Below are 27,584 nucleotides of genomic sequence, written 5' to 3'. Positions count from 1 at the left end.
ATTGGGGTTCATACTTTTAACCAGTATGATTTTTTTCTTTGTGTTACTTTGTAAAGCCAAAAAATATTTTGAGCACACTTTATGGTTTAATCAGTTTTCATTTCTTTCTAGGTTAACAGTTTGGCCTCACTTGGGCAGTATGAATCAAGTGGCGAGAGTGATGGTGCAGCTAGCCAATCTCTCTACATAGAAAATCATGCCTACTGAAGGAAGCCACAAGAAAATACAAATAATAAAAAAGAAATGAAAAAAGTTTTAAATCCTCATGTGGCTTCTTGTGATTTTCTGACCCACAGCCTCTGCTAACCTCGTATGTTGTGTCCTCACTGCCTGCATTATTTTGCTGTGTAGCTGAGATTTAACCTTAGGAGTGCTCATAGCAATACAACTTGTTCTGTATCCTCCTCCTGGGGTTCATGTAGTTTGACTACACCCTCTAACGGGACGTACTGCGATTTCAAATATAACAAATATTGTTTAATTTCTTTCTTGAAAGATTTAAGATTGTTTTAGTCTTAGCTGCCTTGCCCCTTGATCACCTGGGCTTATTGTGAACAACACATTTCTCTGAATAATCACTCATAGATCAGAGCTTACCTGCACTTTTCCTCTTCACAATGTGAATGTGTTGCTGTGGCTTCCAAAGTGAGCATGACAACATGGAAATGACTCTACACAATATAGAACAGTAATTATAACTAACGCAAGTCAGAATTGGTTCCAAACAGTGCTCATGTTCTCCCTGTCCCAGAAGAGAAATTCACTGTTTGTATATTTTTGTGCATTCCGAATACTTGCAATTACGTGGGGGTAATCGAGTGTTGTGTTCAAAAGTATTTTGTGATATATATAGTTATATTGTACTCACTCCACACCTGCTGGTAAATAGTTACAATAAAGATATTGAACAAAGTCTAATCTTACTGTCTCATTCATTTCATTTAAAAAAAATTGATCATATTTCCACGACATTCCTTTCAAATTTGATGTTAGCAACCCTCTGCCTACTCTAACCACCCTGTCAATTCTAACCATTACCCTCTCTTGAACCCTATTTCCTGCCTCTGTCTTCCAAATCCTTTTTCAAATCCCTCCCTCCAAACAATGCGCTGTTCACTGCAATTTAACAGCCCTAGCAAAGCCCCAGTTGAATCTTCTGAACATGGCACACTGTCCTGTGATATGCTAACCTGTGCCACTCTCCTGACAATGGCCTTGGTACTCCCAAATGTTGACCACCATATCGTCAGCAAATTTCTTTTCCCGTTGTTGCATTATCTTCCTTCTTTGTCTGCACATTTCCCCTGGCTGCGATTATTATTTTGCACTTCCATGCTTCTAACCCCAATTTTTGTCTTATGATTTCACCATCAAGTAAACTGAAGCCACCGCCTTCAATGTTTGCCACAAATGACCTCTAATATGTCAATTCCTTTACTGTCTCATTCACTGAACTTGCTTATCTGGAATAATGGTGGCTCACAGCACTGAGGACCCTGGGTCCATTCTCGGCTTGGGTCACTGTCTGTGTGGAGTCTGTAGTTCTCTCTGTGTCTGTGTGGGTTTCTTCCAGGTGCACCTGTTTCCTCCTACAGTCTGAAAGATGTGCTGGTTAGGTGCATTGGCCATGCTGAATTGTCCCTCAGTGTACCTGAACAGGCACTGGAGAGTGGCGACTAGGGGATTTTCACAGTAACTTCATTACTGTATTAATGTAAGCCTACTCGTGACACTGATAAATAAACTTTAAACTTAAGAAGTGGGATCACAGTATCCCAAAGAACCACTAGAATGCATACAGTGTAGGAGGAGGTCATTCAGCCCATCAACTCTGCACTGACTCGCTGAAACAGCATCTTACCGAGACCCATTCCATCCCTGTGCATTTAGCATACCCAATCCATCTAACCCACACATCTTTAGACTGTGGGAGGAAGCCCACACAGACACGGGGAGAATCCACACAGATAGTCACCCGAGACCGGAATTGAACACAGGTCCCTACTGCTGAGGCAGCAGTGCTAACCATTGTGCCACAGTGATGCCTGTAGACTCACTGCCAAGCTCACTCAACACTCTAACTTTCCAAACCCATTTCACTCTTCAGACCCATAAGCAATGCCAGAGGGAGGGCATTTAACCTTAACTTTGATTTACTACATTTACTGACAATCATCTTCAGACACCTCCCAGGACAGGACCATAGACCACTAAATCCTGGTAAATCCGGGAAAAGTTTATCTGCACTGGCCATGCAAAATTCTCCCTCAATGCACCCGAACAGGTGCAGGAGGGTGGCAACTAGGGGATTTTCACAGTAACTTCATTGCAGTGTTAATGTAGGCCTACTTATGCCACTAATAAATAAATTTGAAAACTTATTCCAGAGGCAGTAAATCCTAGAGGTTTATCTGGGAGATGGTTTATCCAGGAGGTGGTCTTTCTGGAGGATGTTTATCCAGGAAGAGGAGCCTGGGAGGAAGTTTATCGATGAGACTGTTTATCTGGGAGATGGTTTATCCTGGAGGCAGTTTCCTTATGGTAAGCTACTGCAGAAAATACGGATGCATGGGATTGAGGATGATTTAACGGTTTGGATCAGGAATTGGCTAGCTGATAGAAGACAGAGGGTGGTGGTTGATGGGAAATGTTCATCCTGGAGTTCAGTTACTAGTGGTGAACTGCAGGGATCTGTTTTGGGGCCACTGCTGTTCGTCATTTTTATAAATGACCTGGATGAGGGTGTAGAAGGATGGGTTAGAAAGTTTGCTGATGACACCAAAGTCAGAGGAGTTGTAGACAGCGAGGATGGATGTTAGAGTTTGCAGAGGGACATAGTTAAGCTGCAGAGCTGGGCTAAGAGGTGGCAAATGGAGTTCAATGCGGAAAAGTGAGGTGATTCACTTTGGAAGGAGTAACAGGATTACAGAGTATTGGGCTAATGGAAAGACTCTCGGTAGTGTGGATGAGCAGGGAGATCACAGTGTACATGTGCATAGATCCCTGAAAGTTGGCACCCAGGTTGATAAGATTGTTAAGGAGGCGTACGGTGTGTTAGCTTTTATTGGTAGAGGGATTGAATTTCGGAGCCGTGAGATCATGTTGCAGCTGTACAAAATTGTGGTGCAGCTGCACTTGGAGTATTGCGTACAGTTCTGGCTGTCGCATTATAAGAAGGATGTGGAAGCATTGGAAAGAGTGCAGAGGAGGTTTACCAGGATGTTGCCTGGTATGGTGGGAAGGTCTTATGAGGAAAGGCTGATGGACTTGAGGTTGTTTTCGTTAGACAGAAGAAGGTTAAGAGGTGACCCAGTTGAGGCATACAAGATGATCAGAGGATTAGATAGGGTGGATGGTGAGAGCCTTTTTCCTCAGATGGTGATGGCTAACACGAGGGACATAGCTTTAAATTGAGGGGTAATAAATTGAGGGGTTGTCAAATAGGAGACAGAGAGTGGGGGTTAATGGGTGCTATTTGGATTGGCGGTTGGTGACTAGTGGAGTGCCCCAGGGGTCGGTGCTGGGGCCTCAGCTATTTACCATTTATATAGATGATCTGGAGGAGGGAACCAAGTGTATGGTGTCGAAATTTGCTGATGACACCAAGATTGGTGGAACGGCAAATTGCGCGGAGGGTGTGGAGAGTCTGCAGAAGGATCTAGATAGGCTGGGCAAATGGGCCAGGAAATGGCAAATGGAATTTAATGTTGGCAAGTGCGAGGTGGTCCACTTTGGTAGGAATAATGGTAGGAAGGATTATTACTTACGGGGCGAAAAACTGCAGCAGGCGACGGTGCAGAGGGACCTCGGGGTCCTTGTGCCTGAGTCGCAATAACCCAGCCTGCAGGTGCAGCAGGTGGTCAGGAAGGCTAATGGGATGCTGGCCTTCATAGCGAGGGGGATTGAATATAAAAGTAGGGAGGTCTTGCTGCGGCTGTATAGGACATTGGTGAGGCCGCAGCTGGAGTACTGTGTGCAGTTTTGGTCGCGGTACTTACGCAAGGATATTTTGGCCTTGGAGGGAGTGCAGAGGAGATTTACTAGGCTGATACCGGAGTTGAGGGGGTTGAACTATGAGGAGAGGCTGAATAAACTAGGCTTGTACTCGTTAGAGTTTAGAAGAATGAGGGGAGATCTCATTGAGACGTATAAGATGATGAATGGGATGGATAGGATAGAGGTGGAGAGGCTCTTCCCGCTCAGAAAGGACAGTAGGACTAGGGGGCACAACCTCAAGATAAAGGGGGGACGGTTTAGAACGGAGTTGAGGAGGAACTTCTTCACTCAAAGGGTGGTGAATCTCTGGAATTCTCTGCCCGATGAGGTGGCGGAGGCTACCTCGCTAAATATTTTTAAGACGCGGGTTGATGGGTTTTTGATAAGCGAGGGGATTAAGGGTTATGGGGAGAGGGTGGGAATGTGGAACTGAGCCACGACAGATCAGCCATGATCTTATTGAATGGCGGGGCAGGCTCGAAGGGCTAGATGGCCTACTCCTGCTCCTATTTCTTATGTTCTTATTATATAAATATAGGACAGATGTCAGAGGTAGGTCCTTTACTCAGAGGATAGTAAGAGCGTGGAATGCCCTGCCTGCAGCAGTTGTGGACTTGCCAACTTTAAGGGCATTCAAATAGCCATTGGATAGGCATATGGATAATATTGGAATAGGTTAGAGGGTCTTTAGATTGGTTCCACTGGTCAGCACAACATCGAGGGCCTGTGCTGCGCTGTAATGTTCTATGTTTATCCATGAGCGGTTGTATCGCGGAGGTAGTTTATCCGAGAGGTGGTTTATCCATGAGGGGCTTTATCCATGAAGGGGTTTATCCGGGAGGGGGTTTATCCTGGAGGCGGTTTATCCCGGAGGTGTTTATCCATGAGGAGGTATATCCAAGAGGCGGTTTATCCGGGAGGGGGTTTATCCTGGAGTGAGTTATCCATGAAGGGGTTTATCCGGGAGGCGGTTTATCCATGAGGTATATCCGGGAGGGGATTTATCCGGCACGAGGTTTATCCTGGAGTGAGTTATCTATGAAGGGGTTTATCCGGGAGGCGGTTTATCCAGGAGGGGGTTTATCCATGAGGTATATCCGGGAGGGGGTTTATCCGGGAGGGGGTTTATCCTGGAGTGAGTTATCTATGAAGGGGTTTATCCGGGAGGCGGTTTATCCATGAGGTATATCCGGGAGGGGGTTTATCCGGGAGGGGGTTTATCCTGGAGTGAGTTATCTATGAAGGGGTTTATCCGGGAGGGTTTTTCTCACCTTCCCGCCTGATGAGCGCCACGTGCTGCAGAGTGAGAGCAGTGCGCATTCTCCACAGGAGCGCGGGAGACTCGAAAGCGGGGACCCGGATATGCCCGTTTCCCGCCTTCGTCCCGCGGCCCCGCCTCCCCTCCGCCCTGCGGCCCCGCCTCCGCCCCGCGGCCCCGCCTCCTCTCCGCCCTGCGGCCCCGCCTCCGCCCCGCGGCCCCGCCTCCTCTCCGCCTCCGCCCCGCGGCCCCGCCTCCTCTCCGCCTCCGCCCCGCGGTCCCGCCTCTGCCCTCACCCGATTGGTGAAGCGGGTTGAGACACAGGCATGCTGATTGGTGGTTGCGGCTGTCACTCCAGCAGCACTTCCGCTGTCAGGGAGTTGAGACAAGATGGCGGCGGCGGCGGCTGAAGGTGTGCGGATGTGAGGGAAGTGGGATCGGGCCAGTGCTTTACCCCGGGACTCAGCGGTTAGGGCCAAGGCTCACTCCCGCTGTGACAATGGTTTGGTAACATTAACCATTTCCCTCAGGATCACTTTTTGCAACAGCCAAAGCGAGTGGTGGCGAGGACATTCCCTTCCTTGTCCAGACACTGGCCCCAAATATCAGCAGTGTCCCCACCCTGCGGTCAATCCACACCCATGATGTGGTCTCAGCAACCCTTCAAACCATGGCTTTCACCATCAGTTATCCCTTCCACTGCCCCTTCCCCCAAACCATGTTACTGACGCTGCCGATGGCAATGCATCTCCCTGTTAGCCTGAAGTTCCATACAAGGGCTCCAAAATAATATAGTTCCTGCAAATGGTTAGCATCAGCAAGAAGAAAGAGAGACAATTCATTTTCTTTATTTCTTGTTTTGTTTGGCAATGTTATGGCCCCTCGTCCTGTGGCTTTGGGGTTTAATCACACTTTCATCCTGTGGGATAGCATCAGTCCTTTACTTAGTGGCCCCTCATGACAATAGCATAAATATTACCAGTATAGGCACAATAAGAAATCTCAACACCAGGTTAAAGTCCAATAGATTTATTTGGTAAGCATGAGCTTTTGAAGCGCTGCCCCTTCATCAGGTGAGTGAGAGTTGGGTTGACAAACAAGACATATAAAGATACAGACTCAATTTAAAGATAATGGTTAGAATGTGAGTCTTAACCTGTAATCAAGTCTTTACAAGTGCAGACAATGTGAGCGGAGAGAGGGTTAAGCACAGGCTAAAAAGTGTGAATTGTCTCGAGCCAGGACAGTTAGTGAGATTTTGCAAGCCCAGGCAAGTTTTGGGGGTTACAGGTAATGACATGAACCCAAGATCCCGGTTGAGGCTGTCCTCATGAGTGCAGAACTTGGTTATCTGCTCAGCAATTCCGCATTGTCGTATGTAATGACGGCCACCATGGAGAACGCTTACCCGAAGATCAGAGGCTGAATGCCCATGACTGCTGAAGTGTTCCCTGACGGGAAGGGAACACTCTTGCCTGGTGATTGGCGAGCAGTGTCCATTCATCCATTGTTGTCACGTTTGCATGGTCTCGCCAACGTACCATGCCTCGGGGCATACTTTCCTGCAGTGTATCAGGTAGACGATGTTGGCCGAGTTGCAAGAGTATATACCACGTATCTGGTGGATGGTGTTCTCACGTGAGATGATGGCATCCATTTCAATGATCCGGCAGGTCTTGCAAAGGTTGCTGTGGCAGGATTGTGTGTTGTGGTCGCTGCTCTTCTGAAGGCTGGGTAGTTTGCTGCTCAGTAAGAAGTCTGACAACACCAGGTTTTAGTCCAACCTATTTATTTGATAATATACTCACAAGCTTTCGGGTTAGCCCCTTCGTCAAGTGAATGGAGAGTTCTGGCCTCAGACAGAGCATATAAAGCACAGAGCATATAGAGCACTTTATATGCTCTGTCTGCGGCCAGAACTCTCCATTCACCTGACGAAGGGGCTAACCCGAAAGCTTGTGAGTATATTATCAAATAAATAGGTTGGACTAAAACCTGGTGTTGTCAGACTTTTTACTGTGTTTATGCCAGTCCAACGCCGGCATACCCACATCATAGTTTGCTGCAAACAATGTACTTTAACCTGTACTTAACCCTCTCTGCACTCACATTGTCTGCACTTGTTAAGACTTGCCTTGCAACCATTATCTTATATATTGAGTTTGTGTCTTTATATGCCATGTTTGTAAACCCAATTCTCCACTCAACTGATGAAGGAGTAGACCTCCAAAAGCTTGTGCTCCTAAATAAATATGTTGGACTTTAACCTGGTATTGTGAGATTTCTTACTAATCCATCTAACCTACACGTGTTGGGACACCAAGGGGAAATTTAACGTAACCAATCCACTTAACCACATTTTTGGACTGTGGGAGAAAAGCAGAGCACCTGGAGAAAACTCGCACAGACGTGGGGAAATTGTGCAAACTCCACACAGACTGGATATTGCTTTATGAGAAACAAGAACAGTAGCAATCTTTCAGTCCTTAGAGCTAATTCTGCGATTTAGTAGGATTCTGGTTGATCATTGATCTTGACTCCACTTCCTTGTACAGACCCCATATTTTGAGAGCCCAAAATTCCATCTGCCTGTGTTTTGAACACATTCTATGTCTCAGCTTCTATAGTTGTCTCAGGGAGAGTGTTCCAAAGATTCCCTTGAATCAAGAATTTCTTCATTTTATAGAATCCCTCATCTTATCCAAGTCCTTATTTGGAGACTGCACCTCTGTTCTAGACCTTAGTGATACCAACAATAGATTATGGATTCATTGTTAAATGGCAGTGTGGAACAGATTTTATGTTCCATTCTTAAGGACAGATGTGTCTCTATATTGATGGGGAAAATTAGGAAGAGTTTCATCCTCATTAACTAGCTCAACTCTAACAATGAAAGGGAATTGGGAGAAATATTAAGACAGTTTGCAGGATTTGTTTTTGTCTTTATAAAAATCTTGCTGCTTTATAGTTGATGTCTTCTGACACAAATTCTGCGTTTAACAGCTTACAAATCTTTTTGTTTCTTCAGAAAAGTCTCGAGGAAAGTATTCAGCCAGCTGCATCACCATGGTGGTGATATTGCTCGGGCTGCCTCTCTGGTGGAAGACAACTGAGACATATCGTGCTTCGCTGCCTTACAGCCAGATCAATGAACTAGATATTCTACTGGTAATTGTTCATTTCAATTACAGTATGTTGGGCTTTGTGGGACTTGTTTTAAGTGTGCAGTTTCTTCAAGAGTGATAGATAACTCAAGTGAGTAGCACTCTGATTTCTGGGTCCAAAAATTGTGGATTCAAATCCCACATGGGAAGTCAGAGTCATATGTTGAATCTGCACTGACAATACAACACTAAATCTACACTAATCCCGCTTTTTTAGCAGCTGGCCCATAGCCTTGAATGTTATGACATTTCAAACGCTCATCCACGTACTTTTTAAAGATTGTGAGGTTTCCTGCCTTTAACCTCCCAGGCAGTGCGTTTCAGATTCCCACCACCCTCTGGGGAAACCTAAACTCAAAATTGTCTGCTGATATTTCAGTGCTGAACTGAGCAAGTGCTGCAATGTCTGGGAGGGCAACTGTGTTCTAGATGAGGTGTTGTCTGAACTTTCAAATGGATGTAAAAGATCCCATTTCAAAGAAGATCAAGTCTTCTTCCCAGTGTCTGTCAAGGCCACTATTTATCCCTTAATTAACATTACTAAAATCAGATTATCTGGTCATTATCATCTTGCTGTTTGTGGGAGTTTTGCTGGGTGCAAATAGGCTGCTGCATTTCCAATATTACAACACTGACTACTCTTCAAAAATATTTAATTGACTGTTGTTTGGCAGAACAAAATGTGAATCTTGTTGAAGCTTTTGGTCTTGCACTCATTAGGTTGAACATAAAAATGTAAAATTTGTGATCGTTTGAAATTTGGTATTTTTGCCTTTACCCTGGCGAATGTGTTGCCTGTGAAATATTCTATACAGACACTTGACCAGTTCATTACACATTTACTCAAGTGTTTCTACTTTCTGAGACAGACAAAGGACTATGGATCCAACTTAGCTTTATTAAAACACTCAGAATGAAAAAACAATTCTTACCTAATAGATTAAGTTAACTTTTCCCAAACTAGGCTAATTGCCTGAGAAATAGATATTACCCGGTCTGGTGAAATTGATTGGGCTTTTGGATTCAATTCACTGAGCTCACAGCGACAAATGAATTCAGGGTCCTCTTAGCACGAAGGTGGCTGTCGCACGCCTTTTTGTGTTGTCCCAGGTCACACTAGTTTTGGTGGAATATGGCTGTTTTTATCCCCCTTCCTTACCTCATAATGGGTGTCTGGCTGTAACAACTTCCATTGTAAAGTAGAAGCTTCTCGATTCAATGTGTAAAAGTTCTGGTTTCAGGTTATGATGACTTTCCTATTGTTAACCCATGTTTGATGTACAAGACAGATCTGGTTTAAACTTCTATTGATACACGCTTACTACCCTCACTGTCCCTTCCCCAGCCCCTTTGTTACCTTGTCTCAATTGGCTTTTGACCTATGGTAACTTCATAGAAGCAGTTTTTAACTGTATTCATTTAAAAACTCCAATTTTATGTTGGGCCTTGCCCATTTGACCACAAGTGCAAGATGGAAAGCTTTGGCAACATGTTTCCCTTTGCAACAATACTTAATTGACTCTAAAGCTTTAAGATGTCCAGTGCTGAAGAAAGAGCTTTTAGAAGTGTGTATCTTTTTTCCTTTCTCTGGTTAACTGAGAGGACACTGGCCTGGATTGGCCATATAAGATAAGTGTTTTTCTTTTTCCTACCTGGCCATCTAACTTCTTTCTGATGCTTTCCCTAAGGTCCACTCACTCTGCATGAGCCTATTTGGCTATTATTTACGGATTCTTTGCACGGAATATCAGTGAACCCTGTCCTTATTCAGTGTCCACACTCCAGGAAGCAACTTCTTTTTGCCTTATTTTTGTTTCTGCTCCAGGGAGCTGAGTGGACCCCAGCTGAAAGCTGGCTCAACAAAAAACAGTTTAAATCTGGGATTTTCTGACTACATCAGTCAGGATCAAACCATGCAATCAATATTGAACTGAGACAAATGGTGAAGGTGGTAAGCATTCTTAACTGCTATGCCTAGGTGACCTGAAATTTCGTCTGAACTGAAAACAGAAAATGCTGGAAAACTCTCTTGTGTCAACCTTGGTCCAGTGATAGGAAACTCCCTAGTAAACCAAAACATTGTGGATTCAGGTCCTACTCCAGATATATCCTGAAATAACCCAGGCTGATGTGGTGCAGCTCCAAGGGAATGCTGCACTGTTAGAAGAGGTTGTCCTTTAGATGAGATGATAAACAAAACCTTATTTCTACTTGTTTAGATGGTTGTAAAACGTTCCTATTCAAAGAAGAACATGACTTCTTCCTGGTGAGCTGGCCAACATTGATCTGGTTTCTATTTGTGGGACTTCACTGTGCACATATTGATTGCTGTGTTTCCATCTGTTACAACAGAGACGATGTTTCAATGCTTTGTCGGCTTAAAGTGCTTTGGGACATTTGGCAGCAGCACAAAGCACTATAGAAGTGGAAGATTGTCCTCACTCCGTAGATTGCGACATTAAATGGTACACATAAATGTCATTCATGGGATGTTGTGATCTCCTTTGCAGCTTGACATCAGTGTGCCAGTGGAAGTAGTCTTTGCGAGAGGAACACTGACAGCAGAACAACAGAAAAAGCTATTGCCACAAACTCAGTTTAGCCAGAAGATGAATCAACTAGATGGTGAGCAAATAGTGCAGTAAATTTAAAGTTGCTCTCGCATACCAGGAAGGGGTGGGTCCCTCAGGTTCTATGTAATTGCATTAGTGCTAACATTTGAACAAATAAGGGAACATTTGTCCCCACCATCACTAATCCTGTTCTCCTTCTCATTATTGTGCTGTGCAAACCAGCATGGCAGCAGTGTTGATTCTGTAGTTTGTGCCCTATTAAGTTGATCAAAGTCATCTAGTTACACACCAAAAATCCCATTTACTGTTCTCAACAAATGTTTGAGTATTATTACCCACAAGGTATATGTATATTCAATGTACAACTTGCACCAGAAGTTTATTTGTAAATTCTGTCTCATCAGATTTGCTTCTTGTACAAATTGTGTTTGACATGGTATTGCTTTGTAAAATTTTAAACCCTGTTCTATTTCTTTCACAGGTAAAACAGGGTTCAAATACAGGTATGAGAAGACATATAGAGCTGCTACTGGTTTAGAACAAGATGCCATAATGGGTGAAAACGTGGAAGGTATAGAATTACTGCTGCATGTCTTCTACTGTTTCATTTGTATCAAAGACAGGAGAGCCCTCTGTTTATGTTGATACTGAAAGGAGCAGTTTGAGACTAAATGTCTTGCGTTCTAACTCTGAAAGATCAACCCCTGCAAGGTCGCTGGGACTCAGTATGGGGATATGACTGGTACGTCTGGTACCAACTCCCTTCTCCACTGAGATTCTGAGCTGCAGGTGTGAGTTTCATGAATTAAGCAGAGACTTCTAACAACTTGTGACAATAAATTGCAGGGGTAATATGAGAATAGGATGGAGTGAGCAGAGATATAGGCAGCAGAGGTTTGGACAAACGGCACCTGCATATTAGGCCTATCTTGAAAAGCATTGTGAGGCCCCACTTTCAGGGTCTATATTGACATTTGTTGTTCTGTTTAATCTCTCAGAGCTTGTTGTAGAGCAGCAGTCTCAGAAGTGTATCCCACCAGTAAAACTCTCAATCTGCATCATAATGCAGAAATGATCACCTGATGCATTCCTCTCAGGAAGCAATGGCTTCAGTCTTTCTAATATCAGAAGGAATTTATGTTCATCCATTGTTGGATTGTTGAGGGGACCAACACGATGGAGATAGAGCTGGATGTGGTCAGCATTTATTAGGAACTTGTTGTTGCTGGTATGTACTTAAAACATAGAAGGGGCCCAGTATCGATCCTTAGGAAGTCCAGATATAATAGAGAGACTAAAAGGATAAAAGCCATTACAAGAGATTCTCTGGCTCTGAGTAGAAAGATAAGAATAGAATAAAACAGCAAGTGTTGGAAATACTTAGCAGGCCTGGCAGAATCTGTGCAGAGAGAGACAGAGTTAATTCTTCTGGTTGAATATGACTTGGCTTCAGAACTTCTGTTTAAGATTAGAATGGACCCAAATGAAGGTAATTCTACCCAGTTGGATGACAGAGGAAATACTTGGAGCTGGATAGTGTGTCGAAAATTGCAGGCAAATTGGGATGGATGAGAACAAATCATTTATCATAGTTGCAGTTACAAAGAACGCCATCTTTGCCTTTGTTATCTTTAGACATGACTGTTTCAATGCTGTCCTTGCCAGCATCTCGTCTTCCATTCTACACCAACTGCCATTTGTCCAAACCTCTGCTGCCTATATCTCTGCTCATTCCATCCTATTCTCATATTACGCCTGTGCTCCTTCACTTTCTTCGCTCCATATCAGACTGCCTCAATTTTAAAATTCTCATCTATTTTCCAAACTTACTCATGGCTCTTCCCCTGTCTCTATACTCTCCAGTTTTTGAAGCTTTTGAGAACCTGGGTGCTTTTCCACTTCTACCTCTTGTATATCCATGATTTTAATAACTACACTATTGATAGCTTTGCTTTCAGATGTCCTCTTTTAAGACGATCCTTTAAACCTGTTTTCTTGATCATGCTTTTGGTCATCTGTCTTCGTTTCTCTCCTTGTGACTCACAGGAGCAGGAGAAGACCATTTGGCCCGTCAAGCCTGTGCCACCAAATTCAGATATATCATGGCTGATCACCTACCTCAAAGCCATTTTCCTGCGCTATTCCCATAAACCATGATGTCATTAATGTCCAGGGTTCTTAACGATTTCTGTCCTGAACATGCTCAATGATAAAGCTTCCATATCCCTCTGGAATAGGGAATTCCAAAGTTTCACTACATTTGAGTGAAGAAACTTTTCCACATTTCAGTTTTAAATGGCTTGTCTTTATTCTGAGATTGTGTCCACTGGTTGTAGACAAAGGGACAGAGCCCTGAAAGCTAGTGGCGTTTGCTACCAAATAAACCTGTTGGACTTTAACCTGGTGTTGTGAGAATTCTTACTGTGTTTACCCCCAGTCCAATGCCAGCATTTCCACATCTGGACTCATCAGCCAGAGAAAGCATCCTATCTATTTCTATCCTGACATGCCCTATAAGAGTTTGTAATTTTCGATCAGATCACCTCTCCTGCTTTGAAACTGTAACAAATACTAGTTTCCTTAATCTCTCATAAGCCGTTTCTATCATTCTAGGGATTAGTCTGGTGAACCTCTTTTGTACGTACTCCTTTTATGGCAAGTATACTCTTCCTTGGATAAGGAAATAAAACTGTACACAGTACTCCAGGTTATCCCTGAACAAAATTCTATAGAATTGCAGCAATACATTTTTATTCCTGTACTCGCATCCCCTTGCAGTTAAAGTCAACAAAATGCTTGCCTTGCTAATTGCTTGCTGCACCTGCGTACTAGCTTTTAGTGACTCATGAACAAGGACACCCAGGTCCCTTTGGACATCAGCACTTCCCAACCTCTCACCATTTCAGAAATAACCTGCCTTTCTGTTTTTTTGTATCAAATAACTTCATACTTATTCGCATTATATTCATTTGCCATGTTTGTGCCCATTCTCTTCACATGTCCAAAACTCCTTGAAGCCTCCTTGCATTCTCCTCACAGCTTACATTCCCACCTAGTTTGGGTCACGTTTCCATTTCTTTCTTCTCAAAGGAACTCGAGCAAATTCCAGAACGATAAGGTTCGGCACATTAAACATGAATTTCCAACATGAAGCTGAGGTATTAAAAGAATCAACTTGCTGATTGTCGAGTGGTGTTCAATCACCAGGCAAGACTGTTCTCTTCCATTTGGGGAACACTTCAGAGGTCATGGGCATTCGGCCTCTGATCTTCGAGTAAACGTTCTCCAAGGCGGCCTTCATAAGAACATAATAAGAACATAAGAAACAGGAGCAGGAGTAGGCCATCTAGCCCTTCGAGCCTGCCCCGCCGTTCAATAAGATCATGGCTGATCTGTCACTGCTCAGTTCCACTTTCCCGCTTTCTCCCCATAACCCTTAATCCCCTCTCTTATCAAAAACCCATCAACCCGCGTCTTAAAAATATTTAGCGAGGCAGCCTCCACCACTTCAACGGGCAGAGAATTCCAGAGATTCACCACCCTTTGAGTGAAGAAGTTCCTCCTCAACTCCGTTCTAAACCGCCCCCCTTTTATCTTGAGGCTGTGCCCCCTAGCCCTACTGTCTTTTTTGAGCGGGAAGAGTCTCTCCACCTCTATCCTATCCATCCCATTCATCATCTTATACGTCTCAATGAGATCTCCCCTCATTCTTCTAAACTCTAACGAGTACAAGCCCAGTTTATTCAGCCTCTCCTCATAGCTCAACCCCCTCAACTCCGGTATCAGCCTAGTAAACCTCCTCTGCACTCCCTCCAAGGCCAAAATATCTTTGCGCAGGTGCGGCGCCCAAAACTGCACACAGTACTCCAGCTGCGGCCTCACCAATGCCCTATACAGCTGCAGCAAGACCTCCCTACTTTTATATTCAATCCCCCTCGCTATGAAGGCCAGCATCCCATTTGCCTTCCTGACCACCTGCTGCACCTGCAAGCTGGGTTTTTGCGACTCATGCACAAGGACCCCGAGGTCCCTCTGCACCGTCGCCTGCTGCAGTTTTTCGCCCCGTAAGTAATAGTCCTTCCTACCATTCTTCCTACCAAAGTGGACCACCTCACACTTGCCAACATTAAATTCCATTTGCCATTTCCTGGCCCATTTGCCCAGCCTATCTAGATCCTTCTGCAGACTCTCCACACCCTCCGCACAATTTGCCGTTCCCCCAATCTTGGTGTCATCAGCAAATTTCGACACCCTACACTCGGTTCCCTCCTCCAGATCATCTATATAAATGGTAAAAAGCTGAGGCCCCAGCACCGACCCCTGGGGCACTCCACTAGTCACCATCCGCCAATCCGAATAGCACCCGTTGACCCCCACTCTCTGCCTCCTATTTGACAACCAATCCTCTATCCACGCTAACACCCTACCCCCAACTCCATGTCCCTCAACCTTCTGCAATAACCTCTGGTGAGGTACTTTGTCAAACGCCTTCTGAAAATCTAGAAAGACCACATCCACCAGCTCTCCTCTATCCACCGCCCTAGACACATCCTCATAGAACTCCAGTAAATTTGTCAGACACAACTTCCCTTCAATGAAACCGTGCTGCGTCTGCTCTATCAAGCAATTCCCTTCAAGATGCCTCGCAATTTCCTCCTTAATGACAGATTCTAACATTTTACCTACCACAGACGTTAAACTAACTGGCCTATAATTCCCCGCCTTTTGCCTGGCACCCTTCTTAAACAACGGCATAACATTAACCGTTTTCCAATCATCCGGCACTTCCCCAGAATCCAGCGATGTCTGGAAAATAACCACCAAGGCATCCACTATCACTTCCGCCATTTCTTTCAGAACCCTCGGATGCAGGGGATTGAGCTATGAGGAGAGGCTGAATAAACTAGGCTTGTACTCGTTAGAGTTTAGAAGAATGAGGGGAGATCTCATTGAGACGTATAAGATGATGAATGGGATGGATAGGATAGAGGTGGAGAGACTCTTCCCGCTCAAAAAAGACAGTAGGACTAGGGGGCACAGCCTCAAGATAAAGGGGAGGCGGTTTAGAACGGAGTTGAGGAGGAACTTCTTCACTCAAAGGGTGGTGAATCTCTGGAATTCTCTGCCCGTTGAAGTGGTGGAGGCTGCCTCGCTAAATATTTTTAAGAAGCGGGTTGATGGGTTCTTGATAAGAGAGGGGATTAAGGGTTATGGGGAGAGGGCGGGAAAGTGGAACTGAGCTACAACAGATCAGCCATGATCTTATTGAATGGCGGGGCAGGCTCGAAGGGCTAGATGGCCTACTCCTGCTCCTATTTCTTATGTTCTTATTCCATCCGGTCCTGGGGACTTGTCCACAATCAGCCCCTCCAGTCTGTCGAGCACCACCTCTCTAGTAACAGTAATGTCATCGAGACCCTCCAGTCCTACCACCTTTCCATCGCTAACACCCGGCAAATTATTCACGTCCTCCTCCGTGAAGACAAACAAAAAAGTTATTCAATACCTTAGTCATATCCTCATCCCCTACCACTAGGTCCCCTTTCTCATCCTCTAAAGGACCAACATTCATGACACATGACAACACAGAGTCGCTGAGCAGAGACTGATAGCCAAGTTCCGCACACGTGAGGACAGCCTCAACCAGGATCTTGGGTTCATGTCACACTATCGGTAACCCCCACGACTTGCGTGGGCTTGCAAAATCTCACTAACTGTCCTGGCTGGAGACAATACACATCTTTAACCTGTGCTTAACCCTCTCTCCACTCACGTTGTCTGTACCTTTAAGATTTGATTACCTGTAAAGACTTGCATTCCAACCATTATTTTGTAAATTGAGTTTGTGTCTTTATATGCTCTGTTTGTGAACAGAACTCCCACTTACCTGATGAAGGGGTAGCACTCTGAAAGCTAGTGGCTTTTGCTACCAAATAAACCTGTTGGACTTTAATCTGGTGTTGTGAGACTTCTTACTGTGTTTACCCCAGTCCAATGCCAGCATTTCCACATAGTGTTATGATCCCACTGCTATTAATACTGGACAAGTTAGATCCCAGACTCAAACCTGGTTTCGTAGATCCAGCTTTTTTGGAAACCATGGATGAAAGCTACTGAACAAATTGACAGAAGTCTGCTGATGAACTTTTAAACAAATATTAAAACTTTATTAAAACATGAAAAGTGAACTAAATTATACCAGAGAAAAAGGCTGGAAAGATCTTAATACGGACACAATACACTTAAAATTCCTACTGTTCATTTACCTGAGCGTTATCTTTACAAACACAAGAAGAGAGTAAAAAGTTGCCACAAGTTTGACAAAAACTTCTCGCTTGGACATGGCACAGTTGTAAATAGTTTTCTGCTGTTGAATTCCTGAGCATTCACTTGATGCTTCTCACCCCACTCATTTCTCTTCCCAAGGCACACAAACACTGCACTCTAAACTCAACTGCAGAGCAAACAATGAGTTGTGCTAACTCTGTCTTCATCTACGCAAATAGATAATTCACTGAGTTCCATAACTAATTATTTAGTTGGCTACTATCCCACTAGCCTTGCAATTATTTCTTGTCAGAGAGCTTCAAATCCTTTTCTCTCTTTGGCACATTCTAAACATACCCCCCTTCTCTTGTCTTTTCTGTCTGTGTCCCTGGATCACTGTCACTAAGCAACAGTAAAGTTCTTCGACTTGGTTTTTTTCCTGTAATTACTGAACTTTCAACCCCTTTTAATACATTTCTTTCACTTCGGGTGTCATAAGACCTCATTAAAAATGTATGTATACAAACAAACTTGAAAGACCCGAAGTCTCAGTCACAAGTCTTTTCAGATTCTCAGGCATTTATTTTCGGAGATGAAGACTGAGTTAGTGAAACTTATGGTTGGCTGTGCAGCTGAGGAAACAGTGAGATAGGGTGTGGTTTTTGTGTGTCTTGTGATGAGAAATAAATGGGGTGGGAAGCATCGAGTGAACGTTCAGGAATTCAACGGCAGAAAACCATTTGCAACTGTGCCAGGTTCACAAAACTGAAATGAAACGGAACCATTTTTACCCTACATAAATATATAAATCCAACTTAAAAATATACATTATTCATAACAATGGTACCTCACTAAAAGCTTTCTGAAAATCCGGTTGCACCACATCCATTGGTTCTCTATTTGTTACAAATAACATTTTTAAAAAAACCCTGACAGGTTTCTCAAAACATGATTTCTTTTTCTGAATCAATATTGACTCGGCCCAATCATATCATTTTCTAAGTGTCTAGTTCTTACGTCTTTTCCATTTGCAACATTTTAACTACTACTGATTCAGACTAACAGGGTGGCAGGGCAGCGATGGTTAGACTTGGGTCACTGTCTGTGTGGAGTCTGCATGTTCTCCCTGTGTCTCTGTGGGTTTCCTCCGGGTGCTCCGGTTGCCTCCCACACTCCAAAGATGTGCAGATTAGGTGGATTGGCCATGGTAAATGCGCAGGATTATGGAGATGGGATGGAGTGGATGTAGGCCTGGGTAAGATGCTCTTTTGGAGATTCATATGGACTTGATGGACCGAATGGCCTCTTTCCACACTGTAGGGATTCTATGATTCTGTGTTTGCAATTTTTCATTTTCTTTCTTCCTCCTTTCTCAAATTGTAGGATAATGTTTGCTACTTTCCAGTTTGCACAAGTCTTCCCAGAATCTATAGGATTTTGAAAGACAGCCACAATGTATCCACTACCTCTATGGCAACGACCTTCAAAACTCTGGGATGTGGAGTGTCAGGCCGAAGGGATTTATCAAAATTTAGTTCAATGAATATTTGCATATTTCCTCTTCAGTAATGATAATTATTTTCAGCTCCTCATTTTCACAAGTCCCTTGGTTGCCTAGAATTTTTGGATTATTTTCCTCTGTGAAGACAGACACAAAGTAACTGTTTAGTTTCTCTGCTATTTCTTATACTCCATTATAATTCTCCTATTTCCCCCGTAATGGATCTACACTTGTCCTCACTAATCTTTTCCTTTTCACATACTAAAGAAGCTTTTACAGTTCACCTTTATGTTTCTCGTCAGTTTGCACTCATGCTCTCTTTCCCTTTCTTTATCTGTTTCTTGGTTTTCATTTGCTGGATTCCCATTGCTCAGATTTACCACTTTTTCTGGCAATTTTATAAGCCATTTTCTTTGATCTAATACAATTTTAAACTTTCGTTAGTTACAATTGATTCCCCTTTCTTGTTGGGTTCTTGTGTCTCAGAGGAATGTATATTTATTGTAGTCTTTGTTTAAATAGTAGGCATTGCCTATTTATTGTCAAATCTTTTATTATTTTCTCAATCCACTAATGCCATCTTATCCCTTATATCTTCATAATTTCCCTTGTTCAGATTAAGCGCTGTTGTTTCAGAATGAACTGTACCACTTTCAAACTTAATGTAAAGCTCATCATGTTATGATCACTATTTCCTAATGGCTCCTTTACACCAGGATTATTAATCAGCCCTTTTTTTAGATAATAAATCTAAAACAGTGCCTAGTTTCTTCTACAATGTACTACTCCAGGAATTCATCCTCCACAGCATTAGTGCTGATTAGTGTTATGGGAAAATTACCACTTTGGAGTCAGACTGGGGGTGCAACAATACAGTTTTATTTAACGAAGCTTCGTGGAGAAGCGCACTGGCACTCCGCAGTACTGGGCAGCTACCTTCTCTCAATGATACAATAGGACCAGTCCATCTTTATATCCTTTACACAATAGATGGACCGGACATCATTAACACGTTGTTGTAATCAAATGGGTGAACATCGTTTAACACGTCATTACGGACAGATACAGCCATGATCATTTCAATATCGCATTGTTCCATGAATGGATACATTTCCTCTTTATCAATGACTTAGTTTTGGTCTATTCTTACAGTAATTGGTTTCCCTGCACTTATGCATTCCTGTTCCTACTTGTGGCTAAATCCCTATCAGACCCCATTGCCCCGGGACTGTCTTTATCTTTTAAGGTGCCTGGCTTCCTGCAGCATTTGTTCCCTGTATGTTTAATTCAAGTAACTGTCTGTCCTGTGGTTTAAATTTCAAGTAGTTCTCTGCGTTGAAAGTCAGTGCCTGCTTAATGCCTTTTAACCCTTCATGTGCCGGGCGGCTATTTTTATGCCAGGTATCCATCTTTATGGCTTTTTTCCCATTACATTAGGTTTACCCAGCCTAAGTGTAAATTGAAATTGTCCATTGTTACTGTATTACCTATGTTACCTGCAGCTCCAGTTTCCTGATTTATACTCTGCTTAATGTTACTACTACAGTTTGGTGGCCTATAGACAATTCCCACCAAAGTTTGCTGCCCTTTGTTTTTTCTTATCGCCAGTCAAATTGATTCTGTATCTTAATCCTTCAATCTAAGATCTTTTTCCACAGACGTACTACTCCTGAAAGGTAGCTCCAGATGCCAGATGGAGGTAGCTACATCTTTTTCCACAGATGTACTACTCCAGAAAGGTTACAAGGTAGCCAGGAATGAGTTAAAGAAAAGGGCTTAGGAGAGCTGGGAAGGGGCATGAGAAGTCCTTGGCGGGCCGGATAAGGCTTTTTACTCATATGTGAGAAATAAAAGAATGACCAGGGTGAGGTTAGGGCCAGTCAAGGATAGTAGTGGGAACTTGTGCATGGAGTCAGAAGAGGTAGGTGAGGCGTTGAATGAATACTTTTCTTCAGTGCTCACTAAGGAGAGGGGCCATGTTTTTAAGGGTGAGTGTGTGATGCAGGCTGATGGAGGAGGTAGATGTTCTGAGGGAAGATGTATTAGTAATTTTGAAAAACCTGAGGGTGGATAAGTCCCCTGGGCCAGATGGGATACATCCTAGGATTCTTTGGGAGGCAAGGGGATGAGATTGCGGAGCCTTTAGTTTGATCTTTGGGTCCTCACTGTCTACGGGGATAGTGCCAGAGGACTGGAGAGTGGTGAATGTTGCTCCTCTCTTCAAGAAAGGAAATAGGAATGTCCCTGGTAATTATAGGCCAGTTAGTCTTACTTCGGTGGTCAGTAAGTTAATGGAAAGGGCCCTGAGAGATAGGGTTTATGACCATTTGGAAAGATGCAGTTTAATCTGGGATAGTCAGCACGGTTTTGTGAGGGGTAAGTCCCGCCTCTCAAACTTGATTGAATTCTTTGAGGAGGTAACTAAGTGTGTAGACGAAGGTAGAGCAGTTGATGTCATATGCATGGATTTTAGTAAGACGTTTGATAAGAATCCCCATGGTAGGCTCATGAAGAAGATAAGGATGTGTGGGATAGAATGAAATTTGGTCAATTGGATAAGTAACTGGCTGTTTCATAGAAGACAGAGGGTGGTGGTGAAGGAAAATTTTCAGACTGGAGGCCAGCTACCAGCGGTGTACCACAGGGATCAGTGCTGGGTCCTCTGCTATTTGTGATTTTTATCAATGACTTGGAAGAGGGGGCTGAAGGGTGGGTTAGTAAATTTGCTGCTGACACCAAGATTGGTGGAGTAGTGGATGAGGTGGGGGGGCTCTTGCAGGCTGCAAAGAGACATTGATAGGATGCAGAGCTGGGCCGAAAAGTGGCAGATGGAGTTTAACCCTGATAAGTGTGAGGTAATTCATTTTGGAGGGTCAAACTTGAATGCAGATTACAGGGTCAACGGCAGGGTTCTGAGGAATGTGGAGGAACGAGAGAAATTGGGGTTCATATCCACAGATCTCTGAAGGTTGCCACTCAAGTGGATAGAGCCGTGAAGAAGGCTTACAGTGTGTTAGCGTTTATTAACAGGAGTTTGAGTTTAAGAGCCATGGGGTTATGCTGCAATTATACTGGATGTTGATGAGACCACATTTGGAATAGTGTGTGTAGTTCTGGTCACCTCACTACAAGAAGGATGTGAAAGCATTGGAGAGAGTGCAGAAGAGATTTACGAGGATGTTGCCTTGTTTGGAGGGTAGGTCTTATGAAGAAAGTTTGAGGGAGCTGGGGCTTTTCTCTTTGGAGCGGAGGAGGATGAGAGGCGACTTAATAGAGGTTTATAAGGTAATGAGATGGATTGATAGAGTGGATGTGCAGAGGCTATTTCCTCGGGTGGATGAAGCTGTTACTAGGGGGCATAACTGTGAGGTTCATGGTGGGAGATATAGGAGGGATGTCCAAGGTAGATTCTTTACTCAGAGAGTGATTGGGATGTGGAATGGACTGTCTGCTGTGATAGTGGAGTCAGACACTTCAGAAACTTTCAAGCAGTTATTGGATAGGCACATGGAACACACCAGAATTATAGCGAGTGGGATAGCTTGATCTTGGGATTGGACATAGCTCGGCATAACATTGAGGGCAAAGGGCCTGTACTGTTCTGTAATGTTCTATGTACTGATCTTGTCCCTAATCAACAGTGTTAACCCACCTCAGTTTCCTTTTTGCTTCCCTGTCATAAATAACAAATATGCATGAATATGCAGTTCCTAGTCTTGGCCACCCTGTAACTCTGTCTGTAATAACAATTAAATCATACCCATTTATCTCTGTCTGTGCCTTCAAATCATCTTAATGTAAATAATGTGTGCATTCAAGTAGAGTGCCCCTCAACCTTGTTCCACATTCTGTTCCTATTTAATGGTTGCCTTTGCTCTGCCTGCCTTCTGACTTTGCAAACTACTTTTCCACTTCCTGTTACCAGTTTTGCATCCTTCCAGTCTCAGATCCCTCTCAAGTTTCCATTCCCAGCCTGGTTTGGTATCTAAAGTGTTGCAAATGGTTTCATTGAAACCATTTTAAACTTTTCTTAAAGTACCTTGGATTTTGTTTGCATTAAATATGCTCTATAAATGTAAGTTGTTTTTGAATAACGTGGAAGATCAGAATAAAATACATTGTTACAAGGATGCCTGCTTCTGGCTCCATTGCATTTTCTGTCGCCACCCTTTTCCAGCCATCTGTTTATGAAAATTCCATCCATGCCTTTACACCTGCAGTCTGCACTACTCCAATGTTCCCCTGGCTGACTCCACCCTCTATAAATCTAATTCAAAACTTTGCTCCTTGAATCCTACCTGTGTGTCCTCCTCACTTATCAACCAGGCGCATGCTAACCTGCATTGGCTCCCAGTTCCCACAGCCACTGATTGAAAATTTTCATTCTGCGAAATTCCTTGTCGGTATACAAACGCGAATAGTTGATGTTAAAATCCCTTGCTGGCTTCTTTCTTTGATGTCACTGTGATCGCTACAAACTCCTCCAAACCCTCTATTGCCCTGATTCTAATTCTTGTGAATTGCCCATTTCCAATGCGCCACAATGGAGGCCTCTACCTTCCTTGACTGTAATTCGAAGGAGTCTTCTGAAGAAAAGCCATATTAAACTCAAAACCTCAACCTTGTTTTTCTCTCTCCACAGATGCTGCCAGACCTGCTGAGATTTCCCAGATATTCTGTTTTTATTATTGAAAATAATGCTTTCTTGATTGTAGGATTCTTTTCAAATAACCTTTTGCCAGCTGAACCACCTGTTTTTAAGGGAGAGCTAACCTGGTCTTTTTCTCTTATTTTTAGCGGCAGTCGACACACTGTCCCGGGTTTACGAAAGCTCGGCAGGTTCAGTAGTGATCTACGTTGTGCCTGCTGATTCCCAGCTCCTGCCACAGGAGGTCAGTGTTTACATTGGGAAGCACAGGGCTGCCTTCCTGCGCTCGCCTGTAACTGGATCGCATAGTGTGGAGGATGTGCTTCAGGACATTGATGACAATGTGGAAGAGATCCTGCAAACAATGTCCTTCACTGATGACATGGTGGTGGCAGCATTATCCAACCGTGTTCCCTCAGGAATGTTTAGCACTGACACCTTCAGAGACAGTATGACAGCTTTTAAATCGAGCCTTGGTAAGAGTTTCCTCTTCTCTGCTAGCTGGTGCTCCAGTGTTCTCCCCATCTCTCCTGAAGGTGTGGCCTGACACTGGAAGACCATTTCACTGCTGGTGATCACACTTGAGTGTCTTGTCTCATTCTTTGTTTGAGACTAGACAGAACAGGGCAATTTTAACCTAGCTCACAAAATGGGCCAACTGGAATGGGAATGGAATGCTGGATATATTCCTGCTCAATATCACACTGATCCCAATGAAAACTAAAAATGGACAGATTGTAAGGCTGTGTTGCACCCAATCTGTCAATTTAATGACAGGTGCATTGGGTTAAAATTGCCCCGAAGATCTTAACAAGCACTTAGACTGGGAACTCCCTCAGCCAAACCTGACATTTTTCTCACCAAACAATTTTGTTTTTTCAGTTTTTTTTCTTTCGCAGGATATTGGTGCTTTGGCCCGAATTCATTGCCCATCCTTAATTACCCCTTCAGAAGTTGGTGGTGAGCTGCTTTCATGACCCACTGTTGTCCACGTGGTGTAGGTACACCCACAGTGCTGTTACGGAGGGAGTTCTAGGATCTTGACCCAGTGACAGTGAAGGACTGGCGATTATGATTCCAGTCAGGATGGTGTGTGGCTTGAGTGGGAACATGCAAGTGGTGGTGTTCCCATGCAGCTGTTGCCCTATCCCGTGATGGTAGAGGTCATCGGTTTGTTAGGTGCTATTTAAGGAGCCTTACTGAGATGCTGCAGTGCACCAGATTGATAGTACACACTGCTGCCACTGTGTGTTGGTGATGGAGAGAGTGAAAGTTGAAGGTGGTGGATGGGTTCCAAACAGGTGAGCTTCTTTAGATAGTGTCCAGCTAATTCCATTGAACGTCAAATGGCAATGATAGGATTCTCTCTCCCTTGTTGGAGATGCTCGTTGCCTGGCATTTATGTGGCTCAAAAGTAACTTATCACTTGTTAGCCCAAACCTGAATATTGGTCTTGCTTCATTTGGACGTGAACTGCTTCAGTATCTGAGGAGTTGTGAATGTTGTTGAACATTGTGTAGTCATCTACAAGCATCTCTACTTCTGACATTATAATGGAAGAAAGGTCACTGATGAAGCTTCTACAGATGGCTGGGCCTAGGACACTACCCTGAGGGATTCCTGCAGCGATGTCCCGAATGTGAGATGATTGACTTCCAACAGCCACAAACATAAGAACATAAGAAATAGGAGCAGGAGTAGGCCAACTAGCCCTTCGAGCCTGCCCCGCCATTCAATAAGATCATGGCTGATCTGTCGTGGCTCAGTTCTACATTCCCGCCCTCTCCCCATAACCCTTAATCCCCTCTCTCATCAAAAACCCATCAACCCACGTCTTAAAAATATTTAGCGAGGCAGCCTCCACCACTTCAACGGGCAGAGAATTCCAGAGATTCACCACCCTTTGAGTGAAGAAGTTCCTCCTCAACTCTGTTCTAAACCGCCCCCCCCTTTATCTTGAGGCTGTGCCCCCTAGTCCTACTATCCTTTCTGAGCAGGAAGAGTCTCTCCACCTCTATCCTATCCATCCCATTCATCATCTTATACGTCTCAATGAGATCTCCCCTCATTCTTCTAAACTCTAACGAGTACAAGCCTAATCTATTCAGCCTCTCCTCAGAGCTCAACCCCCTCAACTCCGGCATCAGCCTAGTAAACCTCCTCTGCATTCCCTCCAAGGCTAAAATATCCTTGCAACCATCTTCTTTTGTGCCAGATATGACTCCCAACCATTGGAGAGTTTTCACCCCGATCCTATTTATTCTACTTTTGCTATGATTTCTTGATGCCACGCTCAGTCAGTTGATGCCTTGATATTAGGGCACTATCACCTCACTTCTGGAGTTTAGATTTAAAAAAGTTTTTTTTAATTTGGACTAAAACTGTAATTAGGTCAAGAGCTGAGTGGGCCTCACTAAGTAGGTTATTGCTGAGTAAGTGCTGCTTGATGACACTGTCAATGATTATTTGCATCACTTTGCTAATGGGGCTGTAATTGGCTGATTTGGATTTGTCCTGTTTTTTTCTGCACATGATAAATACAAAGTGATGCATTTTGGTGGTTCGAAGCAGGGCAGGACTTACTCAGTTAATGGTAGGACCTTGGGGAGAGTTATAGAATAAAGAGATCTAGGGATACAAGTTCATAGCTCCTTGAAAGTGGAGGCATAGGTGGACAGAGTGGTGAAGAAGGCATTCAGTATGCTTTGTTTCATTGGTCAGAACACTGAATATAGGAGTTGGGATGTCTTGTTGAAGTTGTACAAGACATTGGTAAGGCTACATTTGGAATACTGTGTACAGTTCTGGTCACTCTGTTGTAGAAAGGATATTGTTAAACTAGAAAGAGTACAGAAAAGATTTACTAGGAAGCTACCAGGTCTGGGTCTGTCCTGCTGGTGGGACAGGACATACCCAGGGATGTGTCTGGGCATTGTCTCAAAGGTATGATTTGATGACTATGACTGTCAGGCTGTTGCTTGATTTGTCTGAGAGACAGCTCTCTTAATTTTGGCACAACCCTCAAGATCTTAGGAAGGACGACTTTGCAGGTGTTATAGATCAGGACAAAAGCTGGGAATCATTCAGCGAGTAACTCACCTCCTAACCCACCCCCAAAGCCTGTCCACCATCTACAAGGTACAAGCCAGGAGTGTGATATAATACTCTCCCCATGCCTGTAAGAGTGGAGCTCCAACAACACTCAAGGAGTTCGATACCATCCAAGCCAAAGCACCCCACTCAATTGCTACCCCTTGCACAAACATTCAATCCCTCCCCCACTGATGAACAGCCACAAGATGCACTGCAGGAACTCACAAAGATTCCATAGGCAGCACCTTCCAAACCCATCTCCACTACCATCTAGAAGGAAAAGAGCAAATATCTGGGCATCGCCTGGAGGTTGCCCTTCAAGTAGCTCACCATTCTGATTTGGAAATATATAGCCATTGCTTCATTGTCGCTGGATGAAAACACTGGAATTCCCTCTCTAACAGCACTGTGGGTGTACCTAAACCTCAGGGACTGCAGCGGTTTAACAAGGCAGCTCACCACCATCTTCTGAAGCACAACGAGGGCCTAGCCAGCAATGAATGAAAAAAGCTGGTCACCTGATTTGATGGTGATGTCATTAGGGTGTTGCAGAGGCTGCTGTTTTACTTTCAGTTTGTACTCTGTGTAGGCAAGACTGTCTAGAATTAATCTGTTGTTAGTTTGAATCTGTGTGTGTAAACCACATCTTTGCTTTTTGTTAATACCCACAATTCCTTACCTAGGACATTACAAAACAAAAATTGGTGACAAGTCAGATTTAGTTTTTTTCGAAAACATGGAAAAAAATCCTAAATTTAGTGAAAGAAAATTATTGTGGGTCGTCACACTTTGAGTATTAGAAGGCTGGGGAGAAGCAGCAACAGGATTACAGATTGAAGTGCCAGTGAAGGAAGGCCAAGTATGAAAACCTTTAAAAGAGATTCCAGGCACTATCTGGTATACTTGTGAAGAGTGGAAGCTTTACTATGTGCCTGCGGTCATTTGAAAAAAAAAGTAGCCAGTTGTCTCCAGTGTAAAAAGGGGAGTAACTGGGAAAATAAAATGCTGAGTAGTCTCAAGTCACTCGTGCCTGTCAGGGAAATGGCAGCAAGTCAATTAGGATCCATGGCTATCTCAATGATAA

At 43.8% G+C, this 27,584-nt stretch overlaps 2 protein-coding genes across 3 annotated transcripts in view; both read left to right on the top strand.

Annotated features, from left to right (window-relative positions):
- The window catches only part of aldocb (aldolase C, fructose-bisphosphate, b), a 38,158-nt gene extending 37,245 nt beyond the window's left edge, over window positions 1-913 (top strand). The window contains exon 9 of the mRNA XM_080210405.1: window positions 112-913. Coding sequence (XP_080066531.1) covers window positions 112-207 — 96 coding nt within the window. The 3' untranslated portion in view covers window positions 208-913. The remainder of the gene's footprint in view (window positions 1-111) is intronic.
- Window positions 914-5,625: 4,712 nt separating this feature from the next.
- pigs (phosphatidylinositol glycan anchor biosynthesis, class S) overlaps window positions 5,626-27,584 on the top strand; it is a 57,981-nt gene continuing 36,022 nt past the window's right edge. The window contains exons 1-5 of one of the 2 annotated variants that reach the window (XM_080210720.1): window positions 5,626-5,666; window positions 8,283-8,422; window positions 10,929-11,043; window positions 11,473-11,562; window positions 23,557-23,883. In XM_080210720.1, the coding sequence (XP_080066846.1) occupies window positions 5,645-5,666; window positions 8,283-8,422; window positions 10,929-11,043; window positions 11,473-11,562; window positions 23,557-23,883 (694 nt within the window). In that variant the 5' untranslated portion in view covers window positions 5,626-5,644. Of the gene's footprint in view, window positions 5,667-6,232; window positions 6,328-8,282; window positions 8,423-10,928; window positions 11,044-11,472; window positions 11,563-23,556; window positions 23,884-27,584 lie in introns of those variants that run through there. The other variant, XM_080210721.1, reaches the window with a different exon arrangement.

This window comes from Carcharhinus amblyrhynchos, chromosome 23 (genome assembly GCF_965287045.1).
Source record: "Carcharhinus amblyrhynchos chromosome 23, sCarAmb.v2.hapA, whole genome shotgun sequence".
Taxonomy (NCBI): Eukaryota; Metazoa; Chordata; class Chondrichthyes; order Carcharhiniformes; family Carcharhinidae; genus Carcharhinus; species Carcharhinus amblyrhynchos.
The sequence above is the reverse complement of the archived record's forward strand: the minus strand, read 5'-3'. Positions and strand labels throughout refer to the sequence as shown.